An 18,078-nucleotide genomic window follows, 5' to 3' on the forward strand; every position below is an offset into this window, starting at 1 on the left:
ATACACATACACACATATATATATACACATACACACATATGTATATAAAAGGTTGCTACTATTTATCAATAGTTGGAAGATAATTTCTGACCCATTAATAAAAAAGAATAAAACACTTTACTTAGCAAATTGTATTAGAAACATTTCTTCTAAGAAGCTCAAATTGAGGAGAAAAATTTATATTTATAGAAATCAAGTGTTTTATAAAAACTACTACCATCTCTACAAATTTAAAAAACTGAGTAAGAATATACTGTATGAGATGGACAGAATTATAAGTATCAGAATTGTTAAATCAACAAAAATGAGACAATATAGAAGATAGAAAAGCTTTAGATGTTAGGAATCTCCCCTCGTGTCATCATAAAGATGGCATAAGTGAAGTAATGCAGCCTGTAAAAGCATCCAAAACGATGTACAGGTCCCCATAGCTTTTTGGGATAGCCAGCTGGCATGAGGCATCTTGACAGTGATGGAGTTCTTTCCGCATGGTCCTCTTCAGAAACAAAAAGCCCCATCTTGTTCAAAGTCACATTGGTTCAGAACAAAACCTGATCTTGTGTTCACATGACTTACTGTAAAGGTAGTAAGCATGGCTGCCATTTTGTCAGTGTTAAAGAGTCAAGACACAGTTTGAAACTTCTGACACAAGTACAAGAAAACAGCTCTCTTCACTAACATGCAGAAAAAATCCATAAGTATGTTCATCAGCGGGTTCAATTAAGTTACACAGACTGGTTCTATCACAGGAGAATATTCAGAAACCAGAGATTTGGAAATCGCCTCATCCAGCCTTCTCATACTACTGCATTACTGAGGTTCTCAACTAAAAATCCAGAAGTACATATACAATCAGTAAAAGTGCATGCGAAATGTGCTGGACCCCATGTCGAAGTAAATGTAAACTGATATGTATCGGGCTAGTATTGTCCAGTGAAAGAAGCACCGAAATCAGTAATAAGATCTGGGTTCAAGTTCCAACAATGATATAGTTTCTAGTTATGTGGCTACAAGATCCCTAGAACTTTCATTCTTCAGGGGTAGGTAATACTTGTGCTCTACCAACTCTGTAGGGTGTATTTAAAGAATGGCACATCTTGGATGCTACATAAATGTGAGCTATTATTACATACTGAATGGCCATAACTTTGTAGAGGGACCCATATTAAAAATGTCTATTTGGGGGGGAGGAGGGGGTTAGCTGGGTAGCTCAGTGGATTGAGAGCCAGGCCTAGAGATGGGAGGTCCTAGGTTCAAATCCGGGCTCAGACACTTCCCAGCTGTCACTTGACCCCCAATGCCTACCCTTACCACTCTCCCACCTATAAGTCAATACACAGAAGTTAAGGGTTTAAAAAAAAAAGTCTATTTTTAAGACTTGCATCCTTTCTCCAAAATGCAATTCTTGCTCAAAACCTATATGACAAGCTCTTGGGGGTGAGAATAGAGGTTTATGACAATTATCATGGTAGGGAGCCAGGGATAAGAAGCAAGATCTCTGGAATGTCCCTCCTGATCTGTGACCACAGATCCAAGAGGAATAATATCAACCTTCTGCATATGCACAGGAGTGATGGTAGGAGTAAGAAGAGAATGTCTGTAAAATCATCTTAGCTATCCAATTTAAAAGGATAGTGGGTACCACTCTAAAAAAAAAAAATTTAAAGCTGCACAGATTTAGTTTCCACCCTCCTCCCTCCACCCCTGCCTGACCTGGAGTAGCTTGGCACAATAGTAAGGGCACCAAGTAAAAATCTTGTCCCTGATGCAGTCTTTGGCAAGTGACTCAACCTTCCTTGGTTTCTAACATCAGGAGGTTGAATTAGATGACCTTGACTCTAAGCCTATGATTCTATGGAAGACAAGAAAAGAACACAAAGATGTAGAAAAATGTTGACCTGTATGTCTTCACAGCTTTCTGTCCCTAAGTGGAAAAGGAAAAGCATAGTGGAATTTGACAAAATGGAGCAGCTCAGTCATAAAAATGGAGGAACAAAATTAGGCCACAGTCTGGCCAAGGGCCCCAAATTATTTTTCCAAGAATAAGAAATCTGACAATAGCATTATCAAAGTCCTAGCTTAGGTTGTCTTATGGCACAACCAACATTTATGGAAGGTAAGCTTTTCATAAAGTCTTAAAATCCAGCATCATGTGGGAAGACTTAGAACTTTTATGTAGTCATAGTGGTTCTTAAAATGACTACTGTTCTGTTCTTAAGTCTCAGGGCTTCACAGACCATTAAAAGAAAAGCAAAGTTGAGAAAGTAAATCAAAAGTTCTTCTGGGATATGCTTACTTGCAACATGCTTTGGGGCACAAAAAAGTCTCCATATTAAACAAATGGAAGAACTTTTCAAGGAAACTTTTCAGGAAAACAATTTCTCACTTTATTATGAGCCAAGCATTTTCTTCCAGGTTTAGAGGTTAAACACATTATATACAATGATTCCATTCCGGCTATGAGCTGGGGAAAAAAAGAACTCTAAGTGAGCACAAAATAAAACAAAAAAGTTGGTTGGGAATAGAAGCTGAAGAGGCAATAACATAGTTTATGATATATTTTTCCATTGCTTCAATTTAACAAACATTTATTAATTGGTTAATATGGTGGATAATTGTGCCAGGTGTTGGTAGAGACACAAATGTTGAGATAAAGCATAATGCCTGCCCTACTGGAGCACATTCTAGATGCATGCTTTCTCAACAACTGAAAATGATATTCCAGCACCAAGGGGGCATCACAATTACATCTGTACTGGGACATAAGGAAAGCTAGGGAAACAGTGGCTTGCATGCAAAACAGTACACATTTCTGAAGAGTATTTCAACTGTTACTATACCAACAGAGAGGAAGTCTAGATTAGAAAATTGGAAAAACACAAGTCAGCTTTGTGTCCAGAGCACCAGCAACAAGTCAGGAGATCTGTATAACCTTCTGACTCTGCTCCTGTTTGATCCTAAAGGAAAGGCTACAGTAAAGTCCTGGTCTAACACCCAAATCAATTCATCAATTACTATCCCTGGTAGGAGCTGTTTGTGTAGAAAGTAGGGACCACAGATCTAATACAGTAACTTTCTATTAATGGGTTATTTGTGTTTTTAAACCCTTACTTTCTATCTTAGAATTAATATTAAGTATCGATTCCAAGGCATAAGAGCTGTAACAATTAGGCAATGGAGATTAAGTGACTTGCCCAGGGTCATACAGCTAAGGAAGTGTCTGAACCCACATTTGAACCAAGGACCTCCTGTCTCTAGGCCTGGCTCTAGTCACTGAATCACCCAGCTGTCACTATTAATGGTTATTTTTGAGGAGTGTTTGGAAGAATGGAATTTAAAGTAAATGGACACTGGAAATTTACACATCCCACTTTCATTCATCTCATGATGAAATTCACTGATCCCTCCTCTAAGTGCTACATATTTCCTGAGTCTGTTTAAAAGAAAAATAAAATTGCTTTAAACTACTGGTTAGAAGCCAAAGCCTCAAGCACAAATGAAAACATCTGCATGCTGAATTATCTTTATTTTAATCTCAGCCACAGTTATAGAAATGAATTGGGCACTGATTAGGTGCCAAGATAGTATAGATATTATTCCTGGGAAGAGTTTGGGTTAGGAGGTAGCAATTAAAGTCAACAGTCTGTTCCACAAAGAAGGAACATTTTATTTTGTACAAGGTTGTATCCCAAGCAAAAAAAGGAGAAAAGTCTGGCCAGTAGCAATCCCTGCTCAGTTCCACTTTGGTTGCTTGGATCTGGCTGCTGCACCAGTTATCCTATCTGCTATATCTTAAAATGCTACATGCTTAAGCTGAGTACATGGTTCCAAAGAATCACAAGTGACTAGAAGTAATTTCCACAGTGTCTGATCTAATAGCATTTTATTATCTTCTTATATGCATGTACTTAATTTTTATTAATATGTGTATGGTTTTATCTCCTTCTAACTAGACTGCTAAGTTCCTTGAGGAAAGAGACCCCCATTTCATTCACTTTTTAATCTCCTTCAGTGACTAGCATAGTGCAAGGTAGGCACTCTAATAAATATTTGCTCAATAAAAGAACAAAATGAGATTCCACAAATCCAGCATAGACAAGTATGTGCCACTTGCATTATTCTTTTTAAGAAAGGCCTTATATATTTTTAAAGATAAGGACCATTAGCATATTTCTGATAAATCTTTCATATTGCTGTCATGTTATTTATGTATAGATGATGATGATGTTGATGATTATCATTATTAACATATTAGAGGCAAGCTACCATAATGGATGGGCAGTGAGATGATGAATGAAGCCCAGGGCCTACAGAAGATTCATCTTCCCGAGTAGAAATCTGGCTTCAGACACTTACTAGCATGTGATCCCAGACAAATCACTTAACCCTGCTGGCCTCAGTTTCCTCATTTTTCAAAAGAGCTGGAAAAGGAAATGGCAAACCATTACCAAGAAAGGCCCATATCAGGTCATGGAGAATCAGACAGGATTGAAAACTACTGAACAACAATAAAGACAATGCATAATGGATTGGGGAGTGGCCTTATAAGCAGGAGGTCATCAGTTCAACAAGCACTCAGAGCTTACTATGCGCCAGGCCTAGTATGACTAGACAACACTGTCAGGCACTATTCTTAGATGCTAGGAATACAGAGGGCACAGAGATCTCAAAAGTATCTTAGCTACCCCTAATACAGATGACTGACTCATGATGAAGATCAATAAATAGTCTTGACCTTCCTAGTGATGCTCCTCCTTCATTGTGTGAAATCATGAATTTCATGGACAGTTTACTTTTGTAAAAAAGTATAACAAATTCCACATGTTATTTTCAAAGCTGCCTTGCTTGTCTATGTTTCCGTATGAACTTGCTTCCTTTCCTTGGTGCACTTTTAAAAGTTTAATTTAAAAATCTTTAACAAATGAAAATTTATTATCTCTTTACTATCACACCCTCTAATAAAAGAAAAACAAAATCCTTGTAACTAATATGCATAGTCAATCAAAACAAATTTCTGAACTGATCATGTCCAAAAATAGGAAAGCTATATCAACTGTGATTCCAGAGACATATATTTTTGCTTTCTATATCTTTGCTCATATTGTCTCTCTAGTCCAGGGGTTTATGAACTTAAAATGCCCAGTTCTATCAAAATTCTGACCATCTTTTAAGATGTAGTTCAAATTTCGCTTTCCCCAAGAAATTCAGCCTTCACTGATTTCTAACTCCTGTGATTTTCTATACCATACAGCAGATTAGCACTTACTTTTTTTTTTTTTTTTGCATATTTTACAATAGTTTCATTTCTTTACTGAAAATAGACTGGGTTCCTTGAGGGCAGGAAGTATAAGCCATTCAGTTATGAAGGAAATATGGTCCTTTCATAGTCATGAACTGGCCAGTTCAATGCAAACAGTCCAAGTCAAACAACAGAATCAGAAGAAGCTGAATAATAGTTCATTGCACAAAGTTGGCAATGAATAAATGCTTATTGGTCTTAAGAGAGAAAACCAATGTGATTTTATTGCGTAGGTGTGTTGGTGGCACCATAGCATATTTTGTTACTAGAATCTGCCATGTTGTTGAGCACAGATGGCTTAATAACAATGTGGCTTGATATCCGAGAAAGGATTTCAATTAGTTCCACCCACAACACAACTAGACAAGTTTAGGCATGGAATGATTTCTATGACATGAACAAAAAGTGCATATACTCTACATATGTAGTCCATGCTATACTAGTAAAATATAACAACTAAGAACCTAAGGATGCTGTCAAAGAATTATATAGACTGTAATAGTCAGAGCTCATATTTCTAATGCTTCAGAATTTTAATTCCAAATAAGAGGGACATGACACTGGGCATGGATCTTCCTCCCAAAAACCATTCAGGCAGGAAGTACAGACCAGTTATAGTAGTATGAATCCCCTCTCCCCCATTTTACATGAGAAAAATAAGGCTCAGAGAACTTAAATGATTTGCTCGTAATCACTAAGTTAAGTAAATATTGGAGCAAGGAAAAAGAGAAATAGCCTGAGATTGTCTATCTTCCAGTCCTCCTTCTACTAAATCATGCTATCACTTTAAGTTAAGGGTCAAAAATAAATGAACTGGACTGATGAGTTGATACACTATTTGCCAACTGGATTTTTGATCATCTTTTATAAAATAGAAATCACATGCATAGAATCGTCATCTGCCTGTAGAATTCAGAGCACTTATTATCATATATGTGCCATGCGCTCCCTCTGTGCTACCATCTCACTATCAATGAGAACAAGTCTGGCATAGGAAAGAGAAGGGAAACTGCTTTCCTGGGTCGGTAGGCAGGTTTATTATTTCTTCTTCCAAAGAAGAAGAAAACTGAAATTTGATTTGTCACATTCATTAAAACCCAATCTGGAAAATTCAGGCAGATGTTAACTTTTACAACTTGATTCTCAATTATTATTTATTTATACCACTTTATTCAAATCTTTGATTCACTTTGTATTTGCTATGTACAGAGTTCTGACTAACTTCAAAACCAAGAAATTCCTTTGGTCCTTTGTGGCTGAATTATTTATCTTCTAAATTTCAAAATATTATTCAAAACCAAAATAGTCTCCTAAATTATATGAGGTTATCCAAACTCTGAAATCAATCAATCAAAGCCTTCTAATTAGAAGATTTCAGAAAAGGTCATGAAGATGCAGGCACTCTTACCCAGTGGAGAAAGTTGATCTGATCTTTGCCAGAGGAAGAAAGTATCAAAGACAATAATCAACAAGCCTCCAAAGAAAGGGCAGGGGCTTATCCTCCATACCTGAAAAATCACCTTGCACTGAGAAATACAAAATCATCAAGTAATAACCAATTCATGCACCAATAAAGCAAAAGGCAACTTGTTATCGCTGATTTGAGTTTCTTCCAAATGTCATATTGGGGGAATTAGGATGGGCCTTTGTTCAAAATAAAAATATCTCCAGAATTTTTTCCTCTGGGGAAACTTCCCCCAAGAAAGAAAATTCAAAGGCCCAAGACTTCTCCATTGGAACTTCATTCTAACTACACAAACAATTCTAGAAAATGCATTACGAGGATATTAAAATGGCACAGGAGGGTGAATAGCTAACAGATGGAGAAGGAAGGAAATACTGCAAGAGCCACTGAGAGGATGAAAGAGGTACCTTACACTGAATCCTTTATACAAGTCCCCTCATAGCTCCAGTGAATATTTTCTACTCTAAACATTTACTTCACTGGTTATCCTGTAGACAAAATGATGACAAAATTTTATCCTCAGGTAGCTCACTAAACCTGCTGAGAACAATAAACAATGGATCTCAATCTTATAAGTAACCTAGAAGACAGAATGGTGGCACAAATAATGTAGCTCATTTACTGGCTACAATAAAGAGTATAGGGAAGTCTAGTGTTGGCACTGTGTACCCACAGGCCCTATTTCTTTCTATGGACACTGTTGCTAACAAGATTGTTCTCTCCATTACTCAAACAAGCAGTCTATGGTACAGGCCATCAAAGCTTCAAATCTTTCAAAAAAGCACCATTTTAGCAAACTAAGTCACAGAAAAAAGACTGAATCCACAGAAAACAATATACCAGGAAATAATTTGCCTTGGAAACCAAGGTATATGAACCCATTCTCAGGGCTCCTAATTACACAGACTATGCCATCCCTCTCTCACCAATTATTTTTATATATCAGTTTACAAAATGTTTTTACAGGTATTACCTCACTTTATACTGACACAATTCTAGGTTAGACCTCACATTCACTTTTAGGGATGAGGCATCAGTCCTGTAATGGTTAAGTATCTTATTTAACCAGTGTCTCTGTTAGATTATAGTCATTGTCAAAGTCTAGAATACAAGGTACTATTGAGAATTCAAAGACATATAAAACAAGAGTCCCCTGTGTTAACCAGGAAATAGATTAAAAGGGAAAGGACCTGAACCCAAAGAATTCAACTAAAGTTTAACTCTTAAAGGAAAAACTACCACACAAATAAACTGAAATGGACTGGCACAAGTTATGAAAAATTAATCCTCAAGAAAATAATACCTTTGTATCTCTTATTTCTATATAATAGAATATAAAGGACAAAACCTTTAAGGTCTAAAAGTATAAAAAAATAAACAGGTGGTTTGCAGTTCCTTTCAATGGATAGCAGAGCTTTGGAGACCATTAAGTCATAACTTTGACCTTAGAGTAGTGGCATGTCAGATCGACTATGGAAGTCTTCCACTGGCAACAAAAGCAGAGAAAAATAACAAGGGTCTCCAGGGAAAAAGAAAACTGGGAAGAGAAATAAACTACAAGAAAACTAGGCATGACAGGGCTGCTCACTGTCCTTACCCCAGGAAAATTAGACCTCTTTGGCTACTTGCAAGAGACATGGGGTTCTTCTCTTGAGGTCACCAGGGCATGATGACTTAAAAAACAGGGTCAGAGAAGACCCTTTTAAAAAACCTTCCTAAGTCACAGTAATCTGTGGCTTTTTCAACAAAATGAGTAAAATTATAATTTCAGATAAAATACTAATTACTCAAGGATTTATATATACATACATACAGATATATATATATACTTGCTTATACAAGCAAGACTCTTTTTAACGTTGTCTCTTCCTCAGCATTTAAATGTGAATGAAATTTTGTTTGGAGAATTTTAGGCAAAAAAAAAAATTTTTAAGTATAAGCTTCTTAAAATATATGCACATAGGGGCATCTGGGTAGCTCAGTGGATTGAGAGTCAGGCCTAGAGAAGGGAGGTCCTAGGTTCAAATTCGGCCTCAGGCGTATCCCAGCTGTGTGACCCTGGGCAAGTCACTTGACCCCCCATTGCCCACCCTTACCACTCTTCCACCAAGGAGCCAATACACAGAAGTTAAGGGTTAAAAAAAAAAAAAAAAAAATATATATATATATATATATATATATATCTCCTTTAAAAGTACTGTTGTAGTCACATGTGTGTTTATTTTTAAATAACTTAAAATTAGCACTTAAAAGTAGAAATAGTTCTATGGAGTTGAAAAAGTTGAAAATCACTTTTTTTATGATATAAAATGTTGACTGAGCACTGAGTGGATAAATATACTGAATAGAATGTAAGTAATCACAACTTGCAAGTCTTTTTAAAGACCATTTCAACCTTTCCATTTGTTTTACTACCCTATAAACAGGCAGTCTGCATAGGCCTAACGGCCATAAATGTCTCCATCTACAAGTAATATGGGTACCCACAATCCAGTCAAATCATTATGAATACAGGTTGTTGAAGACCAACAGTAAATGAATATCTCCTCCTTATAAACAGCTTTATGCTCAGTACTTCTTTAAAAGTTCATGGTGTTCTTCATTTGAGTATTGTTTGAGTATTAAGAACACTTCACAAAAGTAAGTTATTTTTTCTGCTTCACCATATCTGACACACAAAGGAAGTCTGTGAAGTTTGGAGTGGGTATAAAGTTGTTAGGAGATCAGCTATGGAGGCCCAGTCAATTAAATAAGCTACACAGTTGTAAATAAAAACCAGACTCCTCCCTCCCCCAGGTGCAGCCTCTCCCAACACCCACACTAAGTATTTCTGTTATGAAAATTGCCCACTTGAGCTGAATGTGCAAAAGAAAATAAAAACAAACTTCTACTCTAGTGTTTTTGCCAGTAGGTGGTCCTTTAAAATAACCAAGAATGGGTTTTAGATCATCAGATTAATAGATTAAAAGTCTAGCTCCCATGTTGAACAGGAATAAGCCATCTACACTGTTTTTTTTTTAATTAAACCCTTACCTTCCATCTTGGAGTCAATACTGTTTATTGGCTCCAAGGCAGAAGAGAGGTAAGGGCTAGGCAATGGGGGTTAAGTGACTTGCCCAGGGTCACACAGCTGGAAAGTGTCTGAGGCCAGATTAAGCCATTTATATTGTAAAGGACATAGGAGAGCTATCCTTGCTGCCAAGAGGTAGTGCCTATTTATGTTGGCAGCTATTTGTACTTCTAATGGAAAATTTCAGCTCTGTCTGTGTCAGTGTTAGACCAAATTATTAAGAAAAAGAGAAGGTTTAAATGCCTTCTCCCTCTCCCTTCTTCCCTACCCTACCCGCCTTCAACCTGAAAATGTCTTAAAGTGCTCATACAGTTTCTCCAAATAGAGCCAAAGAAGAAAACTAGGGCCAAGGTACTCTGTGCCAACAGTAGATTGCAAGTAACAGGACAGATCAGATTTAGAGGTGAAAGAGTCCATAGATCGTCTAATACAATCTCTTCCTTTACAGGCAAAGAAATAAAGGGTCAGGAAAGGAAGTGGGGGAAGCATGGTACAATGGAAAGTCCCCTGGATCTAGAATTGGAAGGACTTGGTTCAAATCCCAATTCTGTCCTGCATCACCTTAAGTCAGTTACTAACCACTTCTGGACCCCAGGTTCATCATCTACACAATTAGGGAGTTAAACCCTATGACCTCTAAGATCTCTTAAAGAATTCAATCTATTTCCTAGGCTCTAGATGACACAGGTAACACGTAACCAAGGACTTCTGGTTTTAAATCACCTCTGACACTTATTAGTTATATGATTCCAGCAAGTCATTCTGAGCATCAGTCAACACTGTCTTTAGCACCTACCTCACAGGGTTGTTATGAGTGGCTATGAGGCATAGGGGCTAATAAAGTGATGAACCTGGAGTCAGAAGATCTGGGTTCAAATCTCACCCATGATCATCAATTATGGCTAAACCTCAGTTTCCGAAATCAAGTGTAAAATGAAGGTTTGGACCAGAAGGTCTCTCAGGTCCCTTTTACCTCTAAATCTATGATCCTATGAAATCAAATACATGTGAAACACTTTGCACAATGTAAAATACTATAAAAATGTTAGTTGTCATTATTGCTATGGCCATACCATCACCTTACTAGAGAAAGGTCATCATTCTAAATAAAATGTTTCCTTATAGAATAAAAGACAGTATTTAGCCCAGTATAAGTCACATTATCAAGCCACCACAAGTTAGAGTTCAAGATGGCAATGGTGATTTTAATGTGGAACAAAAACACTGGGGGTCAAAGAAGAGAAGAAATTATGTTAAGAAACTCAATTGCTGACCAAGACAATTTATTTCACCAGAGTAAAGGGGAAAAAAGAATCTATTGGACTTTGCTTCTGAATGTGCAGGACTTCATAGCAGAGCCACAGTTTTGGCAGAAGAAATATGAGCCTTAAGTCCAATGACCTTCTCCAGTGCTATGGCACTGGTGTAAGACATCAGCTCTGCAAATCACCCACCTGTTCAGGAATCCCATACTGTAGATTAGGCAATGTGGTATTTAAGCATTTCTGAAGCCAGAACTAAGACTCTTTATCTAAGACCACAACCCAAAGTTATATAGAACTTTTTCCTTGCAACCTTACACTGGACTGGAGTCATCTTGCCTCCCAATATTAACAGAACTTGGCCGAGTTAGTCCTTGGGCTCTTTCCCAATAGAATTCATTTCTTACTGAGGGAATTTGCTGCTGGAAAAAACTACTTTGCCTAAAGAAAAGAACAATGCATATTCAGTAGTTAGGTACATATTTCAAAGACTACATTCCCAGAAATGTGACTAAAACACAGGTGGCTGATTTTCATGTTCTTTCCTGAAATGAAATTTTAAATCTCAGATCCCTGGCAGTCCTTTAACCTTGATTTAAAAAACACTAAAAACAGCTATCGTTTCACTCAAATGCTAAGTTAAAGCCATTTTTCTTCCATTAAAAAGATGAGGGGAAAATAACAGTTGGGAAAAACTAATCAGAACATCAATCAAGTTGTATATTATCTTTGGTGTTCCACACTCAGTCTCCCAACACCTGCAAAGAAAGAAGACGGATAAAAAAGCACATTTTCAATGGAAAAAAAAAATCAAAATTAAAGTGAGATTTATGTCTTTAAAACCTATTCATTTGACCTTTCTGAAAGATTAAGCTCTGACTGCAGAATCTCTAACTTTGAAAAAAGAAGGAATTTCTAATAGAGTTCATCTTAGGCCACAGATAACCCCATTCAAAGTACTGTTGTGCTAGGTACTACACAAATGAGAGCAGAAGAGGTTCAAGGGCATGCCTGCTTTCTCCTCCTGAATTCTCCAGAGACTTAAGAGTATCAGTTTCATGACATTTCCTTACTCTCAATAAGCCAAAAGGCAGAGATATTTTGACTTTTTTCTAAACTTTGTTTGTTTCCAAGGCAAGGATGTGATGCCAACCACAGAGTAAGTGTTCACTGTCTAAGGTCTATTCAATCTGATCAACTAAGAATTTAACTTACACACAAACTAGTATTTATTCTCTTTTATTTTTTTTTTAATCCAAATGTCAGATAATGAAAACCTTAAAGAGTTTCCATAGGCATTTTTGGAGATGAATGAATGTCATTGTCAGCTGATAGGATCTAATTCATCATTTTTTGACAAACTATATATAAAGCATTTCAAAGCCAAATGAAAAATGATTTTGGGATTATCTGTTCTTTTGGGTTATTCGTGTAATACTCCATTACAAACATCCAAAAATGAGAGTAGCAATAGTTCTATTTTTGCAGGAAAATAAACTAACCAATGTTAGTTGTATAAATCATATAAAGCCCAAATGTGAATCTGTGGCAGAGCTTGAAACAAAAACCAAGGGACAAAGTTCTTAGTCTCTGCTCAGAAGCCCAGATCACAGGACATTTATTTTGATTTATACATATGCACTTAACATTATGGCCTCTGATGTGGTTTGGGCCAAGTAGTGTCTAAAGAAAGAGAGCCAGTAACTAAAGTAAACCCGGAATACTCTGCCAAAATTTCTACCATTCAACAACAACAAATTAAATGCCTTTGTCTACCATATATATATATATATATATGTAAGAGAATGAAAGAGCAAGAGAGAGTGAGAGACAGAAGTCAAGAGAAAGACTATGAAGAAAAGGATAAGGAAAAAGACAAAGACTTAACACCCAGGCTACATACACAACTGCAATGCTAAGGGCCTACCTAAGGGGCCTACATAATGTACTTACTCTCTTGGGTATGATGAAGTCAACACAATACCAAATCAATAAAAGCTCCAGAACCATGCTGGTTTTCCTTAGTCAAGGTCAGCATTCCCATTTCAAAGGGAGCATGCTAAGAAGAGCCAGGTTTTAGTTCCTATGAAATAAATACAGAAACCTAAAAAGAATAAGACAACTGGGCATGTATGTATTCCCCAGGAACCACTTAGATATCCTTGCATCAAAATGAGCTGGTAACAGTGAAGGCCTTCTCACCAGAGCTTCAAGGTATCCTAAAAACTTAGCATTACTTTCCATACCCTTTAGTGTTTCAAAAGAACTAAAGAGATTTTTACAAAGCAAAATGGAACACTCAACAAAGTACCAAATTCTGAGATAAGCATAGTAAATTATAGGTGGAGGAGAAGAAAATGAATTCAGTCCTTTTTGTAGAATGAGTTTTTGTTCGTGGAGAGGTATTGTAACCTTGGAAGACCACTGAGCCCTTGTGCACACCTAGGGTCAAAGAGCTCCTGGCTCCTATAACAAAGCACTGTTTCCTATATTTCAAATCCTGAGGACAACAACAAATGCCAGAAAAGGCACTCTGGGGAACAAAACAGTTTCTTAGCTTTTGCCAGGATCTGATCAGTCATGGACAAGGGCCTGAAGTCCATAAAGATGTCATAAAACCCATTCTCTACAAGTACAAGAATAGCACACAGGTCTGCTGACCCAAAAACTGAAAAGGCAGGTTCTTTAGTTGTCTGTTTATATGCTTTCTGATATTTAAATCACTGGGAACAGAGATCCTAATGGAGGGGAAGGAAATGTAGAAAATGCCTAAAAGCCTAAAGATTTAATGTGAAAAAGGTATATGCTTTTAATAAGTAATCTTAAAGAAATTTACTCATAAGCAAGTTCTTAAAAAAGCAAAGCTGGCTGCCTACAAATTTCCTTCATCTTCTCTACTAGGAGAGAAATAACCTTTGTCCTCCCTCTTGTGGGCTGTGAATGATTAGCTGGAGTGTACTGACAAATAAAGAGAAAGAAAGATGGTGCCCTGAGGCCAGGATGCTTATGGTTTACCACACTGCTCATCAAATCAAAGCAGAAAGCCTTCAGAGGCCTACAAGAAGGGTTTTTAAGAGTCTAGAGCTATGATTTCATTGACAGAGGGAACCCCTCAGAAGATATTCCCTCCAATGAGGCAGAGCAACAATGAGTTTGCTACTTAAAGACAAAAGAGTTGCCCAAGGTACTAAGAGGTTAAATGACCTAACAGCCATGGATCATGGCAGGCAGTAGGTGCCAAAGGCAGGACTCCAAGGTCAGCTTTCTCTCCATGTTATGCTGCTTCTGTGTAACATGGAACAGGAATATCTTATGGGACTGACAAATGTTATACAACAGCAGCTCTCAAAGTCTCGGTGTATTTAAAGCTATTAGAAACTGAAGGCTGCAACAAGACCCTTGTGATGCCAGGTATACATACACATCTCTCTCTCATTCTCCTCTTTTCCTAATTTCTGTTTCTCTCTGTTTCTTTCCCACTGACTTCCCCACCCTCACCCTGCTGGCCAACTCCCCTTTACTGGAAATAGTTCTTCCAAATTTATCATGCTTCTCCTTTTCAACAACTATACCCTGGTGAAGAGAGTGAAAAGAGAAAGGTTGATTGCTGCTATGAGGAAAACTGAGGTAATTCTTGGGACAGTCAAAAGATGCAAGTATTAGAGAGATTTGAAAAATTGTTGGTTAAGGAAAATGTTGAGAAGGGCTAAGAAGACAGGTTCCAGTAATGAGTTTTGTTGTCATGCATTTAGTCACTAGCAAACTAAATGAAAATTGGAGAAAGAAAAAGGCAACTTATTAAGTCACTCATCAGCCAAGAGTAGGGAATTGCCAAAGCCAAAAGATTAAGTGTGGCCCAGTGGAGTCAGAGGATGGGTTTTAAAATCTAGTCCTGCTACTTAATACCTAGTGTGACCTAAGATAGTTTCCCATCTGTAAAATGAGATAACTGTACTGTATGACCCCTAAGGCCCCTTCCCAGATCTAAATCTATGATCCTAAATGAAATTAAGCAAGTTTTTCTATGTCAAAGGTTATCCCATTTATACCAAGGTAGATAAAACCAGCTTCCAATGGCTATAACAGCTCTTGAAATTTTTATTAACTCAATATTAAAAATTTAGTTAATACTGTATATTCTGTATTGGATTGCACATTGTATTTTTTTCCTCAACATTTTGCAGTACCCCAGATTCCAATTCAGAAGAGTTTACATGTATGGAGTACTTACTATGTGTGTGATCTCATCTACTGTGTGCAGTAAAGACACAAGGACTCGGGGACGTGGGGGATCTTGGAGATCACTTAGTACAACTCCATCAATTTCACTCAGTAAGCAAATGCAAGTTCATATTGACCCATTTTGAACATGGAAGAAGCTGAGAAACTATTCACCTTAGGCGATATGTTCAGTCACTAGGCCAGAATCAGGTGTTCAGATTCCTAATACAAAGCTCTCTCAAGTAGATCAAGGATCTCAATGAATTCCAATGATGGGCAAACTTTTGAAAGAGGGGGCCAAAGGAAAGGAAATGCTTCTCTGACAATCTGTTTCTAAGGCAATTCTTTTGAAGTTTCATTGTATTGTATCCTACTGGTTGTATTCGTCAGATTAGGAATAATGTCATGTGGTTGGATAGAACATTTCAGGTCCCCAGCCCCATCTGGCCCACAGGCCGTAGTTTGCCTATCACTAAATTAGACCATGATGAACTTTCATAGGTACTTCACTGTTATACTCTCACTAATCATAAATATGCAGACTTCAATTCATCAGTTATAACCTTGTTTCCAACTTCAAATAGCTAGAACTGCCAGAAAAGACAAGTTTTGTGTTCTTTTACATATTAACTGTTGTCACTGTCCAATAGTTCTTATAAGATGTTAAGAATTAAATCAATGGCACTGCCCTGTGTAGCAATATGATTCTAAATGAACTTTTAAACAACTCACATTTATAAATTATTTAATTTGCTAAGTACTTTACATATATTATCCCACCACTATATTCCTGTCACAACTCTTAAGGTAGGAAGAGCAGGTACTATTATTTCATTTTACAGATAAGGAAACTGAGGTACAAAGTTAAATGACTTGCTCCAAAGCTAGGAGTAATACTAGACTAAGAGTTAGGGCCACAGACAGACCATGATTCTGAACCTAGTCTTTTGGGCTTAGTATTAGGAAGCCTTGAGTTCAAATTTAACCTCTGACCAAATTGAGTGACTCTGAGCAAGTCACTTAACTTGTGTGCCTCTGTTTCCTGAACTGAAAAATGAGGATAATAATGGACCCTACCTTAAAGAATCGAAAGAGAGAATATTTGTAAAAAGTACTTAGTGTGGTCATGTGTACACACACACACACACACACACACACACACACACACAGAGCAGTCTTCAGTTTAGCAGGAGGAAGTGAGTCCTAGATAGGGAATCAGGAGTCCTGAGTTCTGATTCTGATTCTTATCCCTAAATAGTTCTGTAATTTGGGGTGTCATTAAGTTCTCTGGGTTTTAGTATGCTCATCTGTAAAATACAGTAGTCCAGATGATCCCATAGGTCTCTTTTAATGCTAAAATTCCATGATTTTATAATTTATCTCCTGATCAATATCAAATACCAAAATGGACAACTCTAGGCTTTAAATCTCAATAAAGCATCCCTGTTCTTTTGTTCATATATAAGGTCACTGTTTTGACAATGGGACAGTGTGCTGAGGTGGAGAGAACCCTTGTTCTACTGCTTATTACCTGGATAAACTGGGTAAATCATCTTTCTGGACCTGTTTCCTAATCTATAAAATGAAGAGGTTGAACTAGATAATTCCTAAAGTCCCTTCAGTCTCTAGAAAGTCTATGTATGTCCAAAGGGGGTTTATTATATGTGACAGGATGGAGGAGAAATGAAATAAAACAAATTAAAACCTATGTAAAATAAAATAAATTTAAAGACTAATCAGTAATTATATGGCTAAATTCTCATACTGAACAGATTCCCACCCTCAACACCCAACAATCTAGGCACTAGTAATTTTTAAATCAACAATGTAGAGAAAATGAGAACGGAGGAAAGATTCTGGAGGCTCAATCTTAACAAGCCCTATTCCTACACCTCCCCCGCCCCCAATTCCTAGGAAGCATGGGAAGGTCTTCCCCCATAATGAAATGCCACCTGCACAAGCTTTGAGGGAGGGTAAGCAATGATGTGTAAAACAATGCTTGATTTCTCTTGGCATTTCCTTTATGTAATTTCACTTTAAAGAAGTACAGAACATTTTTATTCCTTAACAAGCCCTACTCAATGTTTGCCAAGAATGGGAGGTGAACTGGTCCCTTGCTTTGTGAAATTCTAGGGCAAAATCTGCTAAAAAAGACTAAAGAGTTAAAAAAAAAAAAAAAAAAAAAAAAAAAAAACAACAACTCCAAACCAGGGCAGCATTTCATAGAAAATCCAGCAATAATCAGTAGAATTCAAGATGTACTTATAATTTTATATAGCAACAAGCCTCCTTTTGATTCCACTTTGTCTAGTTTTGTTTTAGGATTTGGCTAATTACTAAATTTAAACAGTGATATAAGTGAATTATCCTACCTCATTGACTTTATTTAAAATTAGATCTGACCCTCACTAGCCCTCTCCTTCCCAAAAGCCTCTTCTTATGATTACAAAATAACTTCATTATCTTCAAGTATCTAAGTATTGATTTGTTTTATTAAACCACTTGCTGCCTAGGTTTATGATATAAAACCAAAAGTTGATTTTTAAAAGGAGAATCATTACGCTCTCAGGAAGCTCTCTCTTCCAGTGGCCTGCTCTAAACCAGGGCAGGGTTAAAGGAAACCATTCCTTAGTACGCAGAGGCGTAGAGGCACAGCCCCAACAGGCTGAACCCGCTTTGCCCCTTGCCCCCTGCCCCCCTACCACTCCCCCAATGCTGAGCAATTCCCCCCAGGTTCCGGGCGCACCAACCTCCCTCCCCC

At 37.3% G+C, this 18,078-nt stretch overlaps 1 protein-coding gene across 1 annotated transcript in view; it reads right to left on the reverse strand.

Moving 5' to 3' along the window:
• Positions 1-18,078, reverse strand: part of RERE (arginine-glutamic acid dipeptide repeats) — a 423,478-nt gene that overhangs the window by 67,399 nt on the left and 338,001 nt on the right. The window contains exon 12 of the mRNA XM_044667692.1: positions 8,463-8,479. Within this exon, the coding sequence (XP_044523627.1) occupies positions 8,463-8,479 (17 nt within the window). The remainder of the gene's footprint in view (positions 1-8,462; positions 8,480-18,078) is intronic.

Source organism: Gracilinanus agilis, chromosome 3, assembly GCF_016433145.1.
Source record: "Gracilinanus agilis isolate LMUSP501 chromosome 3, AgileGrace, whole genome shotgun sequence".
Classification (NCBI taxonomy): domain Eukaryota; kingdom Metazoa; phylum Chordata; class Mammalia; order Didelphimorphia; family Didelphidae; genus Gracilinanus; species Gracilinanus agilis.